Here is a 21,490-nt window from a genome sequence, read left to right as displayed (position 1 = left end):
GAGGCCAGGTTGCTCTGTCCATGGGATTTCCCAGGCAAGAATACTGGAGTGGATTGCCATTTCCTTCTCCAGGGGATCATTCCAACCCAGGGATTAAACATAGTCTCCTGCATTGCAGGCAGATTCTTTACCACTAAGCCACCAGGGAAGGAAGAATCAATATTGTGAAAATGACTATACTACCAAATGCAATCTACAGATTCAGTGCAATCCCTATCAAAGTACCAACGGCATTTTTCACAGAACTAGAAAAAAAAATTCCACAATTCATATGGAAAAACAAAAGACCCTGAATAGCCAAAGCAGTCTTGAGAAAGAAGAATGGAGCTTGAGGAATCAACCTTCCTAACTTCAAATTATACTACAAAGCTACAATCATCAAGACAGTATGGAACTGGCACAAAAACAGAAATATAGACCAATGGAATAAGACATAAAGCCCTGAAATAAATCCATGTAACTATGGGTACCTTATTTTTGACAAAGGAGGCAAGTATATACAATGGGGCAAAGACAGCCTCTGCATTAAGTGGTGCTGGGAAAACTGGACAGCTACATGTAAAAGAATGAAATTAGAACACTTCTAACACCATACACAAAGGTAAGCTCAAAATGGATTAAAGACCTAAATGTAAAATCAGAAACTATAAAACTCTTGGAGAAAAACATAAGCAGAACATTCAATGACAGATCCTCTAAGACCCACTTACTAGAGTAATGGAAATAAAAACAAACAAGTGGGACCTGATTAAACTTAAAAGCTTTTGGACAGCAAAGGAAACTATAAAGTGAAAAGTGAAAGTGAAGTCGCTCAGTCATGTCCTACTCTTTGTGACCCCGTGGACTGTAGCCTACCAGGTTCCACCATCCATGGGATTTTCCAGGCAAGAATACTGGAGCGGTTGCCATTTCCTTCTCCAGGAGATTTTCCCGACCCAGGGATTGAACCCGGGTCTCCCACATGGTAGGCATTGTAGGCAGATGCTTTACCGTCTGAGCCACCAGGGAAGATCCAAATATTTCTTTGAGCCCCCTTTTTTGGGGGGCTGGGGGCAAGAATACTGGGCCAAAGCCTTTGACTGTGTGGATCACAATAAACTGTGGAAAATTCTGAAAGAGACGGGAATACCAGACCACCTGACCTGCCTCTTGAGAAATCTGTATGCAGGTCAGGAAGCAACAGTGAGAACTGGACATGGAACAACAGACTGGCTCCAAATAGGAAAAGGAGTACGTCAAGGCTGTATATGGTCACCCTGCTTATTTAACTTATATGCAGAGTACATCATGAGAAATGCTGGATTGGAAGAAACACAAGCTGGAATCAAGATTGCCAGGAGAAATATCAATAACCTCAGATATGCAGATGACAACACTCTTATGGCAGAAAGTGAAGAGGAGCTAAAAAGCCTCTTGATGAAAGTGAAAGTGGAGAGTGAAAAAGTTGGCTTAAAGCTCAACATTCAGAAAACAAAGATCATGGCATCCGGTCCCATCACTTCATGGGAAGTAGATGGGGAAACAGTGGAAACAGTGTTAGACTTTATTTTTTGGGCTCCAAAATCACTGCGGATGGTGACTGCAGCCATGAAATTAAAAGACGCTTACTCCTTGGAAGAAAAGTTATGACCAACCTAGATAGTATATTCAAAAGCAGAGACATTACTTTGCCGACTAAGGTCCATCTAGTCAAGGCTATGGTTTTTCCAGTAGTCATGTATGGATGTGAGAGTTGGACTGTGAAGAAGGCTGAGTGCTGAAGAATTGATGCTTCTGAACTGTGGTGTTGGAGAAGACTCTTGAGAGTCCCTTGGGCTGCAAGGAGATCCAACCAGTCCATTCTGAAGGAGATCAACCCTGGGATTTCTTTGGAGGGAATGATGATAAAGCTGAAACTCCAGTACTTTGGCCACCTCATGCAAAGAATTGACTCATTGGAAAAGACTCTGATGCTGGGAGGGATTGGGGGCAGGAGGGGAAGGGGACGACAGAGGATGAGATGGCTGGATGGCATCACTGACTCAATGGACGTGAGTCTGAGTGAACTCCGGGAGTTGGTGATGGACAGGGAGGCCTGGCGTCCTGCGATTGATGGGGTCGCAAAGAGTCAGACATGACTGAGCGACTGAACTGAACTGAAGAACACTGGAATGGGTTGCCATTCCCTTCTCCAGGAGATCTTCCCAACCCAGGGATTGAACCCGGGTCTCCCGCATTGTAGGCAGATGCTTTATCATCTGAGTCACCAGGGAAGGAAACTATAAGCAAGGTGAAAAGACAACCCTCAGAATGAGAAAAAATAACAGCAAATGAAACAGCTGACAAGGATTAATTTCCAAAATAAACAAGCAGCTCAGATAACTCAATACCAGAAAAACAAACAACCCAATAAAAAAGTGGGAAAAAGAGCTAAACAGACATTTCTCCAGAGAAGACATACAGATGGCTAACAAACTCATGAAAAGATGCTCAACATTGCTCATTATTAGAGAAATGCAAATCAAAACTACAATGAGATATCATCTCACACTAGTCAGAATGACCCTCATCAAAAAGTCTACAAACAATAAATGCTGGAGAGGATGTGGAAAAAAGGGAACCTTCTTACACTGTTGGTGGGAATGTAAATTGATTCACTATGGAAGACAGTATGGAAATTCCTTAAAACACCAGGACTAAAACCACCATGTGACCCAGAAATCCCACTCCTAGGCATATACCCTAAGGAAAGCAAAATTGAAAAAGACACATGTACCCCCAATGTTCATTGCAGGACTGTTTACAATAGATAGAATATGGAAGCAACCTAGATGTCCATCAACAGATGAATGGATAAAGAAGTTGTTGTACATATACACAATGGAATATAACTCAGCCATAAAAAGGAATGCATTTGAGTCAGTTCCAAGCGGGAGGATGAACCTAGAGCCTATCATACAGAGTGAAGTAAGTTAGAAAGAAAAAGAGAAATATTATATACTAATGTATATATACTGAATCTAGAAAGATGGTACAAAATATTTTATTTGCAGGGCAGCAGTGGAGAAACAGACATAGAGAACAGGCTTATGGACACAGGGAGAGGGAAGGAGAGGATGAGATGTATGGAGAGTAACAGGGAAGCTGACATTACCGTGTGTAAAATAGACAGCCGACAGGGATTTGCTATGTGTCTCAGGAAACTCAAGCAGGATCTCTGTATCAACCTAGAGGGGTGGTATGGGGAGAGAGATGGCAGGGAGGCTCACGAGGTGGGGATATACATATACCTATGGCTGATTCATGCTGAAGTTTTGCCGGGGTCCAGCCCCCGCAGGATCCAGGGGAACCTGAAGGAAAAATGGCGTCAGCGGATGATTTAGAGAGAGATAAGGAAAGAATATTGTAGATAAGAAAATAGAGGAGAGACAGAGGCTGATATTCCTTGGTTTACATAGAAAGCCAATAAGACTTCGAGACAAGAAGTTTGCCCTGTTCACGGAGGCCGCAGGTGCCTTTCTGGTCTCCCAAGGGAGTGAAGACGCAGAACGTCTTCCCGTTCAGGTCTTAGAAACCCTGGCAGATAAGTGAATGCAGGGAGCCTCTATGCTCCAAGGGATCAGCCTGAAAAAGAAAGAGAGAAAAAAATAGAAAAAAGAAAAACACGGGGTGACCAAGCTTCTTCAAGCGAGGCCCCTTGTTTTTATTTTTAAAAGGGTCTTTTATACCTTTACTTGTACATAGAGGGAAATGAAAGATGCAAAGTCATACAGAGTCAGCCCAAATATTGTATCTGTTTTGTCTTTATCAAAACCAGGATTTTTTTCTGCAAACCTTTCCCATAAACAATATTGTGTACATTATCTTCTGTCCCTGGAGGCCTGTGAACATTTTATAACCCTTTTTTGATAAAGGCTTTTCAACCAGAAAACTTACTTTCCCTTGAAATGTTTTTTCTTATATTTCTAATTTACGTCAGCCTCAAAAAGTATTAAACAAGTTACATTTCTCACAGATTGAAGGTGCAGTGAGTTACAAGAAAGAACCAATTAGCTCAAAAGTCTGATGTGCTTCATTTCAAGGCTACACTTGTTTTTCTTACTTTCCAACTATGTTAACTAATGCACTCCCAGGTGCATGGTGGATAAGAGATATGGGAACTTAGCAACAAGCATTTGGCCAAATAATGGAATCCTACATTAACACTATTCTAATAACTTTTAACTCTTTGAAAGGCTCTATGTTTTAGGCTTTCCATGCCTCTCACAGTTGGGGGGCTGTAAATAATCATATGCGTAGCTGCAAGGGTCTGGATATACCTGTTAAGCAAGCTATAATGCTAACAGAGGGGGTTTGATTGGAAATATTCCCCTCATGTCCAGGAGACTTATTAGCTATACCCCTAAGTTAATTTTCTCCAGAGAAAGGTGATCAGGGTTAGCCCCCTGTTAATGTCGGAGGAGCTGGTGAAAGTCATGAAGTAGTAAAACAGACAGATTCTGGTTTTGGGGTAGATGCTTGAGAAAGCCTAGGGAGCCCATTGAGTTCTGAAGCCTTGCTTAACAGTTCTCTTTCACATGACCTTGTCATGGGTGGGATCTCCCGTGGTGGCCCCTGGCAAAGTTTGACAGAAAACAACAAAATTCTGCAAAGCAATTATCCTTCCATTAAAAAATAAATTAAGTTTTTTTTTAAGTCTACCAATAACAAATGCTGGAGATAGTTTGGAGAAAAGGGAACTCTCCTACACTGTTGGTGGGAATATATTAATAAATTGCTGTAGCAACTATGGAGAACAGTGTGGAGGTTCCTCAAAAAAACTAAAAATGGAGTTGCCATATGTTTCTGCAGTCCCACTCCTGGGCATATATCTGGGGGAAAAATATAATTCAAAGAGATACATGTATCCCAACATTCATAGTAGTGCTATTCTCAATTCACCAATACATGGAAACAACCCAATATCCATCAACAGATGAATGTACCTCTGGTACATAGGTACAATGGAACCTTAGCCATGAAAAGGAATGAATGTCATTTGCAGCATTGGACCTCGGGGCTTCTCAGGCGGCGCTAGTGGTAAAGAACCCACCTGCCAATGCAGGAGACATAAGAGATGTGGGTTTAGTCCCTGGATCGGGAAGATCCCCTGGAGGAGGGCATGGCAACCCACTCCAGCATTCATGCCCGGAGAATCCCAAGGACAGAGGAGTCTGTGGGCTACAGTCCATGGGGTTCCAAAGAGTCAGACACGACTGAAGCAACTTCAGACACATGCACAAAGTTGGACTTACAGATGATCATACTAAGGGAAATAAATCAGAAGAAAAAGGCAAATACCATACGATATCACTTATATGTGGAATCTAAAATATGATGCAAATAAAATTATCTATGAAACAGAAAGAGACCCACTTACACAGAGAACAGACTTGTGACTGCTATGAGGAAAATGGTTAGGGTGGGGATGGACTGGGAGTCTGGGGTTAGAAGATGCAAGCTATTACATATAGAATGGATAGACAACAAGGTCCTACTATAAAGCACAGAGAACTGTATTCAATATCCCGTGATAAACCACAATGGAAAAGAATACACACACACACACACACACACACACACACACATATAGCTGTCACTGAGCAGAAATTAACAGAACACTGGAAATCAACTATACTTCCATTAAAAAAGAAAGAAAGAATAAATTCCAAAAATTGTGTTGTCTCTGCAACTAACACAGGAGAGGACTTGACGAGGAAGGCAGTGGGCAGCAGTGATTAAACCCTGAGGAGCTGCAGTCAGCGAGGTCTGACAAGCCCTTTGGTCCCTTGATGGCTTTCAGCACACCCTTAAAGTCAAAAGACAGCTCTTTCTTCTGACTGGAGGGCAGGGAGCAAGGCTGTCAGCTACATAGGGAGTTGCAGGAAGTTGCACTTGGCTGCCTTTACTTCTGAAACCAAGAAAACAGGGCAGGTGCTAGAGGAGGAGACATGGAGGTAGGGGGGTGAGGAGGAGACAAAGGCTCAGGACAACCTTGGGATACAACGGGAGAGGGCACCAGCCGGGGCCAAGGGACAGAGTTCCAGGGAATTCTGGAAACCATCACGCCCCTGCGAATAGCACTGAGCTTGATCACAAGGCGGCTCTCTCCCACCCTGTTCACCTTGATTCTGTGGGGAAAGACTCACTGGGGTGTTTCTCACTCTCAGTTGCTCGGGAGGATCACCAGCTCAGCTCCACACCTAGAGATTCTGATTGGATTGTTCTGGGATGAGGTCTGGGCAGTGAGAATACTTAAAAATTCTCAGATGATTCTCATTTACAGCCAAGATTGAAAACCACTGCCTTAGTAACGTTTAGCACACTTGGCAGACATTATACACCAAAAGCATAAGAGTCAACAAGACAAGTTTTTCTGTGGTTAATGTCTAGCCTAAGGAGGGGAAATGTTACTGTCCTGCCTAGTATTCGCATGTCTGTCTGGTTTTTCCTTTCCTCTGGATATATGGTTTTTCTTTCTTTTTCTTTCTTTTTTTTTTTTTGGAAAAGGCATATAGGACAAATCAGCATCTTAGCAGCTAGCTTGTATGCTTACTGTGTGGCAAACATATGAATTATCAAGTTTCATCTTCAAAACAGTTCCATGAGGTAGGCACTCACATAATCCCCATTTTACAGATCAGAAAACTGAGCTGCAGAGAGAGGAAATAACTTTTCCATGGCTGTCTAGATAGAGCACCAGAGACAGAATCATGCAGGCACCTTCAAAACCTCTGGGAGGCGACCTCTCCTCTAATCTAAGCTAAACTGACCATACCACTCACTAGAAACTCTCAGCTACCCTTTCCCTGCCTTTTAGAAACTTCAGGATCAAATGCCCTCAGATCTCTTTCTAATGTGTTTACTGCTTGGCTTAATTTGTTGATCCCATGTAAGAGGTGGCAATAGCATTGGCTGTAATCCAAAATTGATGCTACAGTTGCCTTGAAAAATGAAAGTGTTGGTAGCTCAGTTGTGTCCAACTCTATGAGATCCCATTGACTGTAGCCTGCCAGGCTCCTCTGTCCATGGAATTCTCCAGGCAAGAATACTGGAGTGGGTTGCCATTCCCTTCTACAGGGGATCTTCCAGATCCAGGGATCAAACCCAGGTCTCTTGCACTGCAGGTGGACTCTTTACCATTTGAGCCACCAAGGAAGCATGGTTGTCTTGCCGCTGCTGCTGCTAAGTCGCTTCAGTCGTGTCCGACTCTGTGCGACCCCATAGACGGCAGCCCACCAGGCTCCCCTGTCCCTGGGATTCTCCAGGCAAGAACACTGGAGTGGGTTGCCATTTCCTTCTCCAATGCATGAAAGTGAAAAGTGAAAGTGAAGTCGCTCAGTCGTGTCCGACTCTTGGCGACCCCATGGACTGCAGCCTACCAGGCTCCTCCGTCCATGGGATTTTCCAGGCAAGAGTACTGCAGTGGGGTGCCAGTCTTAGATGGATCCAAAATGTTCCTTAAATTCAGTCAGAATACATGTGGCCACTCACAGATGAAGGAGCCTCCTACAAGCCGGAGCATCTTCCCTCAAGGTCAAGGGTGTGTTCCCCACTTCTGCAATAGATCATTGTTTCACAATGAAGTACAGACACTCCATGGGGTGAGACTCTGTAACACTCCCTGAGACAGCTTCTGTTAGCTCCATATTTATAGTCAAATAAAAGTCAGCCTTCTACTATTTCCTTAAACTAGTTATTTTTAGCTGCATACACGAATCTGTGCTCTTGCAAGCAAACTATAAAAAGCCGATCTCTGCATGCTAACACAGTACACAGGAATTTTTTTTTTTTTTAAGCTGAAGATTTTTAAAGATAAATTCAACCCAAGGAGCAAGGAGTAGTTGGGTTTTTCCCACAGACATGCCTGAATTTCTTTCTTTTCCGTGTTTGTCAGTTTTGCTGGATCTTTTTGATGGTTTCCTTCAGCATCGTAGCCACTCTTTTCACAGTTCTCAAGTGCTTCTCACTGAGTGATAGACGTCAATGTGGCTTCTCTATTCTCCTCTCAAAGAGGAGAAAAGAGCCTGCTGCTTCGAGTGCTTCCAAATCATCAGTAAGGCCAGATTTGCCAAACTGGCACTTGGGCAACCTGTGCAGAAACAAAAGACTGGGGGAATGAGTCCCACTCGGAACCACTGGGCTCGGGGAGCTTCAGGCTTGGATATCTGCTGATGGCTTCATTATCAAACCAGCTGTTGTCTTTGGTTTGCAGGGGTATTGGGACAAACAGAAAAATATGTTTAGCACTATCAATTTTACCTCCAGGACGTGGGATTAGAGGATGGGAAATGCAGTGGATAGAAAAATTGTCACTGTTTGCTCTAATACACTTACATGCTCCTTGAATTTTATTGGTCCTGTATTACTCTTATTATTGAAAAATAAGAAAACAGAAACCAAACCATATCAGAATCATCAAACACAGGAGCATTTGAATCCCAGTGGTTTGAGTCAAGGACTGGTTTGCCTGTGACCTGAGGAAGACAAGCAATGGTTTTTCCAGGTCATGTATGGAAGTGAGAATTGGACTATAAAGAAAGCTGGGTGCAGAAGAATCAATGCTTTTGAACTGTGGTATTGGAGAAGACTCTTGAGAGTCCCTTAGACTGAAAGGAGATCCAACCAGTCCATCCTAAAGGAGATCAGTTCTGAATATTCATTGGAAGGACTGATGCTGAAGCTGAGTCTCCAATACTTTGGCCACCTGATGCATAGAACTGACTCATTTGTAAAGACCCTGACACTTGGAAAGATTGAAGGCAGGAGGAGAAGGGGACGACAGAGGATGAGATGGTTGGGTGGCATCACCGACTGAATGGATGTGAGTTTGGGTAAACTCCAGGATTTGGTGATGGACCGGGAGGCTTGGCGTGCAAAGAGTCGGACACGACTGAGCGACTGAATGGAACTGAACTGAACTGAAGGAGACAGTCCCTGCAGGGCACAGAGCCGTAGGACAAGCCCAGCCCTGCCCTCAGCCTACCTCTTGACAGGCAAGATGTGTTGCAGCGAGGTGTCCCCTCGGCTTGGGCCCCACACTTTTCAATGAGGTCTGGAGGTGGGTACTGATTAGTGCCACCTAAAACTGAAATAAAACATCACATCAAATAAAGCATAAAATAGTATGAAAGTCAAAAACAAAATGAACTAAAATAAAGCACAAGACCAAAATCCATTAAAGACCTTATCCATTAAGACGTAAGACATAAAATAAAATCAATTAAAGTATAAAACATACAAAAAGGGGGCGGTCCTAAGATGGCAGAGGAATAGGACGGGGAGACCTCTTTCTCCCTCACAAATTCCTCAAAAGATCATTTCAACACTGAGCAAACTCCACAAAACAACTTCTGAATGCTGGCAGAGGACATCAGGCGCTCAGAGAAGCAGATCATTGTCTTCAAAAACAGGTAGGAAAAAATATAAAGGACGAACAAAGAGACAAAGGAGGTGGGGAGGGAGCTCCGTCCCGGGAAGGGAAGCCCGTCCCGGGAAGGGAGTTCTAAGAAGAGAGGTTTCCAAACACCAGGAAACACTCTCTCTGCCGAGTCTGTGGCGAGCCTTGGAAGCACAGAGGGCTACATAACAGGAAGGAAAAATAAATAAATAATTAAAACCAACAGATTACAAGCCCAACAGTAACTCCCCCAGCGGAAAAGCCACGCAGACGCCTGCATCCGCCGCTAACAAGTGGGGGCAGGGCAGGGAGGCGCGGGAGGCGCGGGCTCCAGTGCTTTGTAAGAATCGGGCAGGAACGCCCCTCACTTAACCAGAACGAACTAACTTGGGCTAGTAAACCAGACTAGGGGATAGCTACCACGCGAAAAGCTCGAACATAAGACACCGCCAGGACCACGCACAGAACAAAGGACGGAACGGAAATAGCCGGCTGCAGACCATCCCCCGCTGGGGACAGGCAGCCAGAGCTGTAAGGGCTGGAAAGGGGCAATCACAGCCCCGGAGAGACTTTACCTAACAAACTGCAGGCAGGCTTCTTTGCTGAGACTTCTGGGGGTGCTGGACAGTCACCATCTGCCTCACAAGGGGCGCCAGCAGTACACCCAGAAAACTGAGCAGCAGAGACAGAAAAGGCGACAAGTCGCAGCAACCGCGGTCGCCAAATTCCTGAGCTACTCAGACCTGGGAAGGGCACAAAACGCAGTCCCAACTGAATCTGCGCCTCTGAGGGCTACCTGAGCGCCAAACCTGAGCGGCTTAGACCGGGGAGGTGCACGCAGCCTAGGGCCAGCCTCAGACTGTTCCCGGCTGAGCACCGTAGAGCTGGAGCAGTTTGTGCGCTGCAAGCAGGGACAGGCCCAGTGGGGCTGAGACACTGTGTGCCCACGACAGTGCTATTTGTTTGCAGCATCCCCCCCGCCCCTCAGCGCAACTGAACAAGTGAGCCAAAAAAAAAAAAAGTGTCCACCACCACCCACCCCACCCCCACCCCCACCCCGTGTCAGGATGGAAATCAGACACTGAAGACACCAGCAAACAGAAGAAGTTAAACAGAGGGAACCGCCTTGGAAGTGACCCCACACTTTCCACAACACCAGAGAAAGGACCAGATATATCTTTACTATTTTTACAATCATTCCTTTTTTGTTTGTTTGTTTTTTGTTGCTGTTGTGGGGTTGTTTTTTCTTCTTTTCTTTTTCTTCTTTTTTTTTTTTTCTAACTTTTTAAAATTTTCAAGTCTTCTATTTCTCCTCTAATTTTCATTTCTATAACCTACTATTACTTTTCAAAAAAAAAAAGACTATTTTTAAAAGCAAACACCATATATAGTCTTTGTGTGGTTGTTGGTGGTGTTTTTTTAATAATTCTTGTGGCTTTGTTTTTTTTTTTTTTTCTTTTTTTCTTCTTCTTCTTTTCTTTAATATTGTATTTTTGAAAATCCAACCTCTACTCTAGATTTTTAATCTTTGCTTTTTGGTTTTTGTTGTCAATTTTGTACATTTAAAAACCCAAACTTCACTACCCAATTTTACCTGATAGCGAGATTACTGGCTTGACCACTCTCTCCTCCTTTAGACTCTCCTTTTTCTCCACCAGGTGGCCTCTGTCTCTTCCCTCCCCCTTCTCTTCTCTATCCAACTCTGTGAATCTCTGTGTGTTCCAGACGGTGGAGAACAACTAAGGAACTGGTTACTGGCTGGATTTGTCTCTCTCCTTTTCACTCCTCTCTCTTACCCTCCTGGCCACCTCTGTCTCCTTCCTCCCTCTCCTCTTCCCTGTATAACTCCGTGAATACCTCTGAGCGGTCCAGACTATGGAGTGCACATTAGGAAGTGATTACTGGCTAGCTTGCTCTCTCCTCTTTTGATCTCACCTCATCTCATTCCAGTCACCTCTAACTACCCCCTCCCTCTTCTCTTCTCCATGTAACCTCTCTGGGTGTCCCTCAATGTGGAGAAACTTTTCATCTTTAACCTAGATGTTTTATCATCAGTGCTGTATAGATGGAGAAGTCTAGAGGCTATTGTAAAAATAAAACTGAAAACCAGAAGCAGGAGGCTTAAGTCCAAAGCCTGAGAACATCAGAGAACTCCTGAATTCAGGGAACATTAATCAATAGGAGCTCATCAAACGCCTCCATACCTACACTGAAACCAAACTCCACCCAAGAGCCAAGAAGTTCCAGAGCAAGACATACCATGCAAATTCTCCAGCAACACAGGAACACACCCCTGAGCTTCAATATACAAGCAGCTCAAAGTTACTCCAAAACCACTGACATCTTATAACCCATTACTGGTCACTCCACTGCACTCCAGAGAGAAGAAACCCAGCTCCACCCACCAGAACTCCAACACAAGTCTCTCTAACCAGGAAACCTTGACAAGCCACTGATACAACCCCACCCACACTGAGGAAGCTCCATAATAAAGAGAACTCCACAAATTCCCAGAATATAGAAAGGCCACCCCAAACGCAGCAATATAACCAAGATGAAGAGACAGAGGAATACTCAGCAGGTAAAGGAACAGGAGAAATGCCCACCAAACCAAACCAAAGAGGAAGAGATAGGGAATCTACCTGAGAAAGAATTCCGAATATTGATAGTGAAAATGATCCAAAAACTTGAAATCAAAATGGAATCACAGATAAATAGCCTGGAGACAAGGACTGAGAAGATGCAAGAAAGGTTTAACAAAGACCTAGAATAAATAAAAAAAGAGTCAATATATAATGAATAACACAATAAATGAGATCAGAAACACTCTGGAGGCAACAAATAGTAGAATAACAGAGGCAGAAGATAGGATTAGTGAAATAGAAGATAGAATGGTAGCAATAAATGAATCAGAGAGGAAAAAAGAAAAACGAATTAAAAGAAATGAGGACAATCTCAGAGACCTCCAGGACAATATGAAACGCTCCAACATTTGAATTATAGGAGTCCCAGAAGAAGAAGACAAAAAGAAAGACCATGAGAAAATCCTTGAGGAGATAATAGTTGAAAACTTCCCTAAAATGGAGAAGGAAATAATCACCCAAGTCCAAGAAACCCAGAGAGTTCCAAATAGGATAAACCCAAGGTGAAACACCCCAAGACACATATTAATCAAATTAACAAATTGACAGTTGGCTTCCAGGGACAGAGTCCTTAACTTCTCCCGGTCCCAGCTGCTGGTCTCACTGGCCACGATGGCAAAGAGGACCTGCGCCCTCCGGAGCAGCAGGGCGACCAGAAGCACCTTCTGCAGCGTCCACTCCAGGGCATGACCCAGGGCCGGCGCTCCCCACAGTGGGTGGCCCGCAGCCTCACGGACGCTCCTCTGCATCTGTGTCCGGTGGCCATAGGTGGTCAGGTGGAAGCACTCGAGCACGGGGCACCGCCCCTCTCCAGGCCAGAAGCCGGGGGCCGTGTGCGTCACCAGGGCCACGCAGGCTCCATGGGGAGACATGCTCGGCTGCCTAGCCACCTCCAGCTCGTCGAGCATGGTGTCCACCAGGGTCAAGGCTGCATGGTAGAGGTTGGCGCCTACGCCCCGGAAGCCATCCACCACGAAGGCAATGTCCACATCCACTTGCAGAGGCCTGGGCCTGCCCCACCCGCACTCCGGGGCCGGGAGGCACTGATCTGTGGAGGAGAAGTGGGGTTACCATGTGTCCCTTCCCTTTCTAGGCAGACATGCTTCCAGGCGCTCAGTAGGGAGAGCCGCTGGTGAAGGCTGCCTGCCTGGGGATGACTTCGGCCAGCAGATGGGTGCTGTAAATAAACATCCCTGTTTTTCAGAAGAAGAGTTGAGAGTATATCTGATTCCACAGTTAATATTTCTAACCACTAGGCCACATGGCTTCCTAATCCCTAGGTTCAGAGCCCCTCTACTTGGTACAGTCAGGCCAGCCTCTTACTGGGTGTGTGACCTGGGGCAGATTACTCCGATTCCTCATCTGTCTGATGGAGATAGAACGTGAAAGTGAGAGTGAAGTCACTCAGTCGTGTCCGACTCTGCAACCCCATGGACTGTAGCCTACCAGACTCCTCATCCATGGGATTTTCCAGGCAAGAGTCCTGGAGTGGGTTGCCATATCCTTCTCCACTGATGGAGATAATGATACTCATAATAATAAACCTCCCTTATGAAGCTATTTGTGCAGTTTTTAACTTTAAAGTGAGTTAATATACGTAAGTGCTCAGAACAACGCCTATGTAGTCAAAGCTCAGGCTCCATAAACCCCAGCTGGGTTTTCGCTTGTGCAGGAGAGGGTAGAGGCCCAGAGGGACCACAGCGTTAAACAAAATAATGAACGGGAAAGAAGTTCATCAGCTGTAACACGCCCTGGGAACAGCAGTTCCTGCATCTGACCAGGTTTTCAGAGCCATACCTCTCACGACAGCTTTAGGACTTAGGGTGGATCCAGTAGAGGTTGCTGCAGAATTCCCTTTTGCTTTCCTGTCCAGGACTCGGGCTGGCCCCAGGGGAAGGTGATGTGCAGGACAGCTCTTCACACGTGGGTGTGCGTGGGTTTCAGCAACACTGCTTCTTCTGTGCCCAGGCCGGTGTGAGGTGTGGGAAGCTGGGGTCTTTCCGAGACCCTGCTGGTGGCCAATGGCAGTTCCAGGCCGAGAACTCAAGGCTGTTGACCTGAGCTCAGTGGTCTGCCCATCACACTATCGGGCCAATGAGGAAGGGACACGAACCCAGGCATATCCACGGGCCTTGGCAGGACAGGTATGGAGGCGGAGGGGCCGGGATGAGAAGCCAGGAAGGGGAAGGGACCGGATGGCAGGGCATTTGCTGACACTTGCTCTCCAAAGGGGGCAGGCACCGGCATCTCTGGCTAACTGTGGCCACAAAGGAATGCTGTGTCTGAAACTCTCCAGCCCATTCTGACTTCCCAAGAAAAACTGATACACATCTGCAGAGCAGAGCTGGCCTGTGGCCACCAGCTAATTCGCCCTGCTCTGAAGACATCAATCTGACCAGCAGTGCCATCCAGGCTTACCATAGCAGAGGGTGCAGTGGGCCATGCATTCCACACACTGCTGGCTCTCCATCTCCCAGACAAACAGATGGAATCTGTTGCTTCCATTCACCTAGTGCCAACACATACACGAGGTTATTGTTAGCGGAGCTAAATCTCAGGCTATAGTTTTCATGCACCTTCCAATTCAGATGAGAAAAACATTAATATGATATTTTCAAAGAACACGTGTAACTTTCTACGTCTATATAATTTGGCATTTATAGTCCAGCTATTTATAGTCACTTAGTTCTCTAGTCCTAACCTGGAGGCTGGACTATACCATCAGCGTGGGTACGTGAGGTGTGGCCACGTGTATATAACTCAACTAACGTCAGGTGTATCGGAGTGAGGGTAAGGGAGTTAAGACTTCAGTCATTTATAAATCTGTAAATCTCTAAGGATTGTCCATAGTGTGTGATGCAGCGTGGTGGGAGTTATTAATCATGAACATGCAGACCCTTCAAGGACGTGGTCACAGATCTAGGTCATAAGCCACAAGGATGGAAGGAGGCAGAGATCATCAGAGAGGCCGGAGCTGGTAAGAGGGAGGGGGAATCAGGGAAGGTTTTGTAGGGATGGAAAATCCATTTATTTCCTTCACAGAACCTTTCCTATAATGGTTAATTTAATAACTGATATCAGGTTTAAAAGACAAATTATATTGACAGTAATGAATCCAGCAAGGTCCGTGTGATAACTGGCTAAATAATCAACAAACTTATTCTCTCTTCTTCTGAAAACCAGACTACATTTCCATCCTTCCCTGCAGTCACTTGGACCATATGACCAGGGTCTAGCCAACAGCATGGAGGTGGAAGCAGTGAACGCCATTTCCAGGGTAAGCACGAGCTCCACCGCCTCCTTTGCCAGCCAGCTGTGGAGGATTCAGAAAAAGCCTTGAGGCCCTAGGGCATGATGGAGTCACTGATAGAAGGAGCCTGGGTCCTGAATGCAGCAAAGTACTCTTCCTTTCACCCACACCCCCAAGGAACCCGCGTCACTGGTGACAGATGGAGAAATAACACTTTCTGGTGTTGAGCCCCTGAGACTGGGGCAGGCATGCTCTGGCTAATGCAGGATCTTTGCAGGGTTTCCCCCTTGTAATGATTAGGAACACTTTCATATTATTTCTCTCAGGAATTGAGGTGTGGTGTGCAAAGAGCTGGATATCTAAGCTTAGTCATGGCCATGCGGTTTTCCACTCTGTCAAAGCATGTAAGACAGGGACTTCCCTGGTTGAGAATTTGCCTTCCAGGGCAGGGGACACAGGTTCAACATGCCCATGTGGGGCAGCTAGGCCCATGTACCACAGCTACTGAGCCTGTGCTCCACAAGAGAAGACCGCACGCTGCAACTAAGGCCCAGCACAGCCAAATAAATATATAAAATAAATTATTTTTTTTAAGCATGTAGGACAGTACTCCCTGAGAGTCAGCCCTGCCCCTTGCATCCCTTTGGCTGGGGCCAAGCAGACCCGGCCCTTCCTCTGGTGTCAAGGTGCTCAGCATACAAAGGTGTCATGCCTGTCCTCAGGGAGCGAGATGGGCAGGGCTTACTTTGGAAAAGAACATTCTGGAACACACACTCCTTACAGAGCATTCACTCTTTCTGTTAGGACTGCCGCGTGTCCCCAGTGTGATCCTTCACACTGAGCTTCCCTGAAGGAAAAGCGCTTGTGGGGTGGAACTTTTGTTTATGCTAATATAACACAAAACAGACATGAGAACATTTCTAAGTCTTCCATGCTAAAAGCCATCTGAAATGAGGCTTTTTCCTGACTTAGACGTTCGAGTCAACCAAGACTGTTGAAACGGCTGCTAGGTGAAAGACATAATGAACCATTTGGAGACAAAAATGAGAGAGCAACACCTTCAGAGAGCTTAAAAACCTAAGTGGAGGGATCGACAAACAATTTTCAAGAAAGAAAGAGACCCCATAACACGTTTTCGTAACACAGGAACCGGAGATGCATTTCAAAGTGGATGAATAAAGGAAACCTGATGAGGATAATGACATCTGGCACTTTTGCGAGAATCAGTAGGACCCTTAACTGGCAAAGAAGCATTATGGTGTAAAGGAACAGCACGCACAGATACCCAGAGATAAGCAGTGGTTACTTATGATTCTTCTCAACACCCTCCACCCCCAGAGATTGGAGAAGACACATTCCAACAGACAGCACATCTGAAACCCTGCAACAACCCAGCCAGATGGAGGGAAGCTGAGATGAGCAGTGAGTGCAGAGCTGCCAACACCCAACGTTCAGATCCATTCCACATGGTCATAAGATCTGAGTATCGACCAAACTAAAGTAGATGTAATAAATCACCATTAGAGACAACAGTGTCGGCATGGATGTGGCACATTAACAGCTTTACTGGAAATCGCATGAGGCCGTCTGGAAGGCTTCTGAAACCAGGATCCACAGCAGTGTTCCAGAAGATATGAGAAGACTGCAGTAACACTGGGAGCGTGGACTTTCCTCCAGGAGTTGTGGGGAAAGGCTAACCTGGTGAATATTATGCTTAAATCATGGGAAACATGGTTGAAGTGTCTTATAAAATGCAAAGTTGATGGGACTTTTAGAGGTAGTATGAAAGACTTCACATAACTTCGGGCATACCCTCAAGTTTGTATTAATATAAAGGAAATGTTCACAGGAAAAGTTCTAGGAATTAGGTGCCAGGAGCTCAGGTCTTAGTCCTTGGTTTGCCAGAATTGGCTGGGTGGCCTCGGAAAAGCCTTTGGCCTATTTCCTCAACAACAGAATCTGGAGTAGGAGTCAATGCTGCTGAGGTTTCTTCCTGTCTCAACACTGCCTGCTCCTTCATTAGTGTCCTCCGTATCTGCCTTGTTTGGAACACGGTGTTAACTTTCTACTTAGAGCAGCTCTTCCATCTGCTGTTCTGCCAGCTGGAGAACAACCAAATTCAACTGAATTGGAATCACTACAAAATGTTTATCTTTTTTTTTTTTTTTTTAACTCTGAGGAAGAATACTTTGATGATAACGCTTAAAATTTTTACTATTCTTGCAAAGATCAAATTGTGGGAAGAAGTACACAAAGACACAGCAGAGGTCTATGGGGAACACTGATTCACTTTAGACTCATCCTCATCGAGCTGTTGTTCATTAACATCTCATTACTTTGACTGGGCTTGCCAGCACAGTCACTGATAAGGTAGACAAGATGATTCTGAAGAAAGCTCAAGCAGAGAGATCTTGTGCGTGGGAACTGCAGCATGAAAAGAGGAGCCCAGCTCCACAATCCCCACTGCACACACCCATCAGCGCCAGAGAAGGAAACCTCACCAACAGGGCACCTGAAAGGCAAGCCACGTGGTGTGCTGACAGCTCGGAGCTCTACTGCAGTTTGAATCAGCCCCTCTTGTGACGCTTCCTCTCTGAGTGTCCAGTTGTGCTCTGATGAGACTGAAGTGCAGAAGTGAAGTCGCTCAGTCGTGTCCGACTTTTTGCAACTCCATGAACTGTAGCACGCCAGGCCTCCTCAGTCGACAGAATTTTCCAGGCGAGAGTACTGGAGTGGGTTGCCATTTCCTTCTCCAGGGGACCTTAGCTGGGTACTAAAGACAGGTAAACACCAGGAGCTGGTGATGGACAGGGAGGCCTGGTGTCCATGGGGTCACAGAGTTGGACACGACTGACACAGCTGAACAGAACTGAACTGAAAGACACAGTGCATGGGGGGAGGGGCGGGAAAGGATAAAGCACAGGGATTTGCATAAACATTCTCTTTTTTTTTAAATAGAAGGATACAGACAACCTTCAAACCTCAGCACCCAGCATTAAAGAACACTCTGTGGGCCCTGAGCTCAAGAAACCCACAAGGTGCTTTTGGGCTGAGTTCCCAGAAGCCACAGGACAGTGCTCTTTCCTGGGGCTGAGCTGGAGGAGGCTCTTGGCTCAGGCAGATGGGAGGGGAGGGGATGGAAGCAAGTGCTGAGAAGCAGGAGTCACCATGGGCCAAGGAAGTGCTGACGTGACCCCAGGGAGGGAGAGTTAGAAACCATCTGGAGTCTCGTTCCAGCTCCAGGCAGGAGGCATGGTCCTGCCAGGAACGCCATGAAGCTGCTGGCTCTTCCTGGACTTCCCAGCAAACACTGGGGGTTGACCTTGGATTGGGGGTGTTGAGTGACAGAGAGGAACCAGGGAATCAGACCTCCAGAGTGTGGATTCAAGACTTCATCGTTTAGAACAAGTCAGTTCAGCTCTGACCTTCCCTCACTTCCTCTGGGAAATGTTTTATCATAATTAACTTGCAAGATTAGTATGAAAATCAGCCCAAGACCCCTCAGACTTTACCACTCATGGAAACCATGTGGGGATCTCATTAACTATGTGGAGCCTGGTGGACTGGGTCAGGGAGAAAGGTTAAGATTTGGCATTTCTCACAAACCTGGTCCCGTGAGTTGCTGGGTTGCTGGTCCCGTGAACACACCTTGAGGAGTGAGGAATAATGATGACAAAGCATGAAAAGCATATAGCATGGTGGCTGGAACTTCACAGGTGCTATAAATAGATGGACGCTTTCCACTTTCACAGGTGGTTACAGGGCAAAGGCGCACTAGTGATGCCCTTGAGGAGACGGCAGTAACAGTGGCCTGCATTCTGTGTACACAGAAAGTGTCAGTGGTCCCGGTAAGCACTACCTCTGGTAGCTCTCACAGCAAATCTGTGAGTTTATCCCCATTTCACATGTGACCAAACTGAAGCGCCAGTGACAAATCACATGTCCAGATTACACAAGGGGCAAAGCCAGAGTTCAAAGCCTCACTGCCTAATTCCTTTCCTTGGCTTCTGATCCTGGTGGTAACGATCTAGTCAAAACCAGCAGCCCAAAAAGGCCTCAGCAGCAGGTCATCTGATGGTCTCTGGGTGTCTGTCTGGACAACCCAGCACATCCTTCACAAAAAAAGGAAAATGAATCTCCTCCTGCAACTTTTCTGAATTCTAAATTATACCATTTTTAAATTACTCCCCCCAAATCCCTTTGGCCTTCCCATTAATAGTTTCATCTTCTACAGCTAATGGCCTTTGTCTCCATGATAGCCAATTCTTAGGATTTTTTTTTTAAGAACAATATACAGAAAGAGAAATAGAGCCAGTTCATAAATCTTTCTCACAGTATTCTTGTATGTGTGTGTGTGTTAGTCGCTCAGTTGTGTCCGACTCTTTGTGACCCCATGGACTGTAGCCCACTAGGCTCCTTTGTCCATGGGATTCTCCAGGCAAGAATACTGGAGTGGGTTGCCATTTCCTTCTGTTGTATGGATGAAACTAATTAATACATAGGAGGAGCTGAGAACTTCTTGACTATCTTATTTTCCTATTTTTGACTTTTGAATTAAAATCTCATTGTGAATGGGGATTCCAGACCCTGAGAAACTTATTTTCTTCTCTGTGCCTCAGTTTCATCATCTGAAAAAATATCAGTCATCTCTTTGAGTTGTTGTAAGGATTAAATGAATCTATACATGAGAAGATCTTTGAATAGTACCTGGATCAATAAATATGAGCTATTTTAAAAGCTATTGTTTCAAAGGAACAAATGCTAGGTTTTTTATAAAGAAAAATGAAATTTAAAATGAGGCACCCAAGTTGCATTTTCCCTGTAATGCTCCATTTTTAGACATTAAAAGGGGATGTAAATTAAGTCTTATGTTTTGGGACACAAGACAATTGGACATTTCTTAATGGGATTTGGCACAAATAGCCCAAGTGTTATAATATTGCTTTATTTAGAACTCAGGTTGATAAAATTGATGGCTTAAGAAATCTTTCCAACATGCCCCACAACTTCCAAGCATGTTTAAATAGACTGAGCAATTAGGGCATCAGTTTATACAATCATTTTAAATTGAACAACCATCATTTTTTGAGAAGCATTAGAATAATAAGTTTGTCTAAAAAATAAAAAAACATAGAGATGAAAGACAAAAAGCCCCACAGATCATCCGAGGGAGCCCTTGGGCAGATAATTCAGAAGGAAAATTACAGGATATTCTCATTCTCCTAACTCAATTCCGCACAGGATAAAGCACAGAGTAGGGGAGGTAATGGGATGCAATATGCCCGGCTGTGAAGAAATGATGATTTTCTGAAAAAGGCTCTGAGGATGTGATAGTCGTTTTTATGGTTTGTCTCCTTGCCAATGTCACCAGAAACAAGGTCATTCACTACATTTGAGCTAGCAAGTGCCACTGAGCGTCCTTTCTAAATGTTAAATTTAAGGCACAGAGCGATCCCTCCACATCTTGGGACTAGAATATGTCTAAGGAATGAAGAGGAGAGTGCAGCAACAACAACAGCAGTGGATAGAACTGAGATGCAAGCACCTTGCAGCTGGCAGGGAACGGAAAAGCTTTTGCCGGAAGGAAACTATTGACAGAGATAAAAGGCAGCCTACTGAATGGGAGAATATATCCGCACACCGTATATCCAACAAGCATGGAAAGAACGCATACGACTCAGCATTGAAAAAACCACTGACTACAAAGTGGGCAGAGGACCTGAATGTTTTTCCAAAGACGTACAGATGGGCATGTGTGGAAAGCCACGTGAAAAGATGCTCGACATCACTAATCACCAGGGAAACCAAAGCCACAATAAAACATCATTTCATACCTGTCAGACTGGTTATCATAAAAACAAACAGGCATCGGTGAAGATGTGGAGAACGGGGGAGCCTCAAGCACTGTTGGTGAGAATGTAAACAGCACAGCTGCTGTGGGAACAGTACAGCAGTTCCTCAAAAACTAAAAATAGAACCAGATGGTCCAGCAACTTGGTATTTACCCAAAAAGAACAAAATACACATACAAAAGATTGTGCCCACTTGTGTTCATGGCAGCATTACTTACAACAGCTGTGAAATGAAAGCAACCCAAGTGTTCCTCAATAGATGAACGAATAAAAGAGGTGTCGTGTGTGTGTGTGTGTGTGTGTGTGTGTATGCTTCCCCGGTGTGTGT

The 21,490-nt window shown here is 45.2% G+C and overlaps 1 protein-coding gene across 1 annotated transcript in view; it reads right to left on the bottom strand.

The window, feature by feature from the left end:
* Positions 1 to 8,015: 8,015 nt before the first annotated feature.
* Positions 8,016 to 21,490, bottom strand: part of LOC120859354 (collagen alpha-4(VI) chain-like) — a 104,585-nt gene continuing 91,110 nt past the window's right edge. The window contains 4 exon segments of the mRNA XM_040235499.1: positions 8,016 to 8,110; positions 9,005 to 9,106; positions 12,608 to 13,108; positions 14,479 to 14,569. Coding sequence (XP_040091433.1) covers positions 8,016 to 8,110; positions 9,005 to 9,106; positions 12,608 to 13,108; positions 14,479 to 14,569 — 789 coding nt within the window.

The sequence above is a fragment of the Oryx dammah genome, unplaced genomic scaffold (assembly GCF_014754425.2).
Source record: "Oryx dammah isolate SB20612 unplaced genomic scaffold, SCBI_Odam_1.1 HiC_scaffold_2, whole genome shotgun sequence".
Taxonomy (NCBI): Eukaryota; Metazoa; Chordata; class Mammalia; order Artiodactyla; family Bovidae; genus Oryx; species Oryx dammah.
This window is presented reverse-complemented; position numbering and strand designations above follow the sequence as displayed.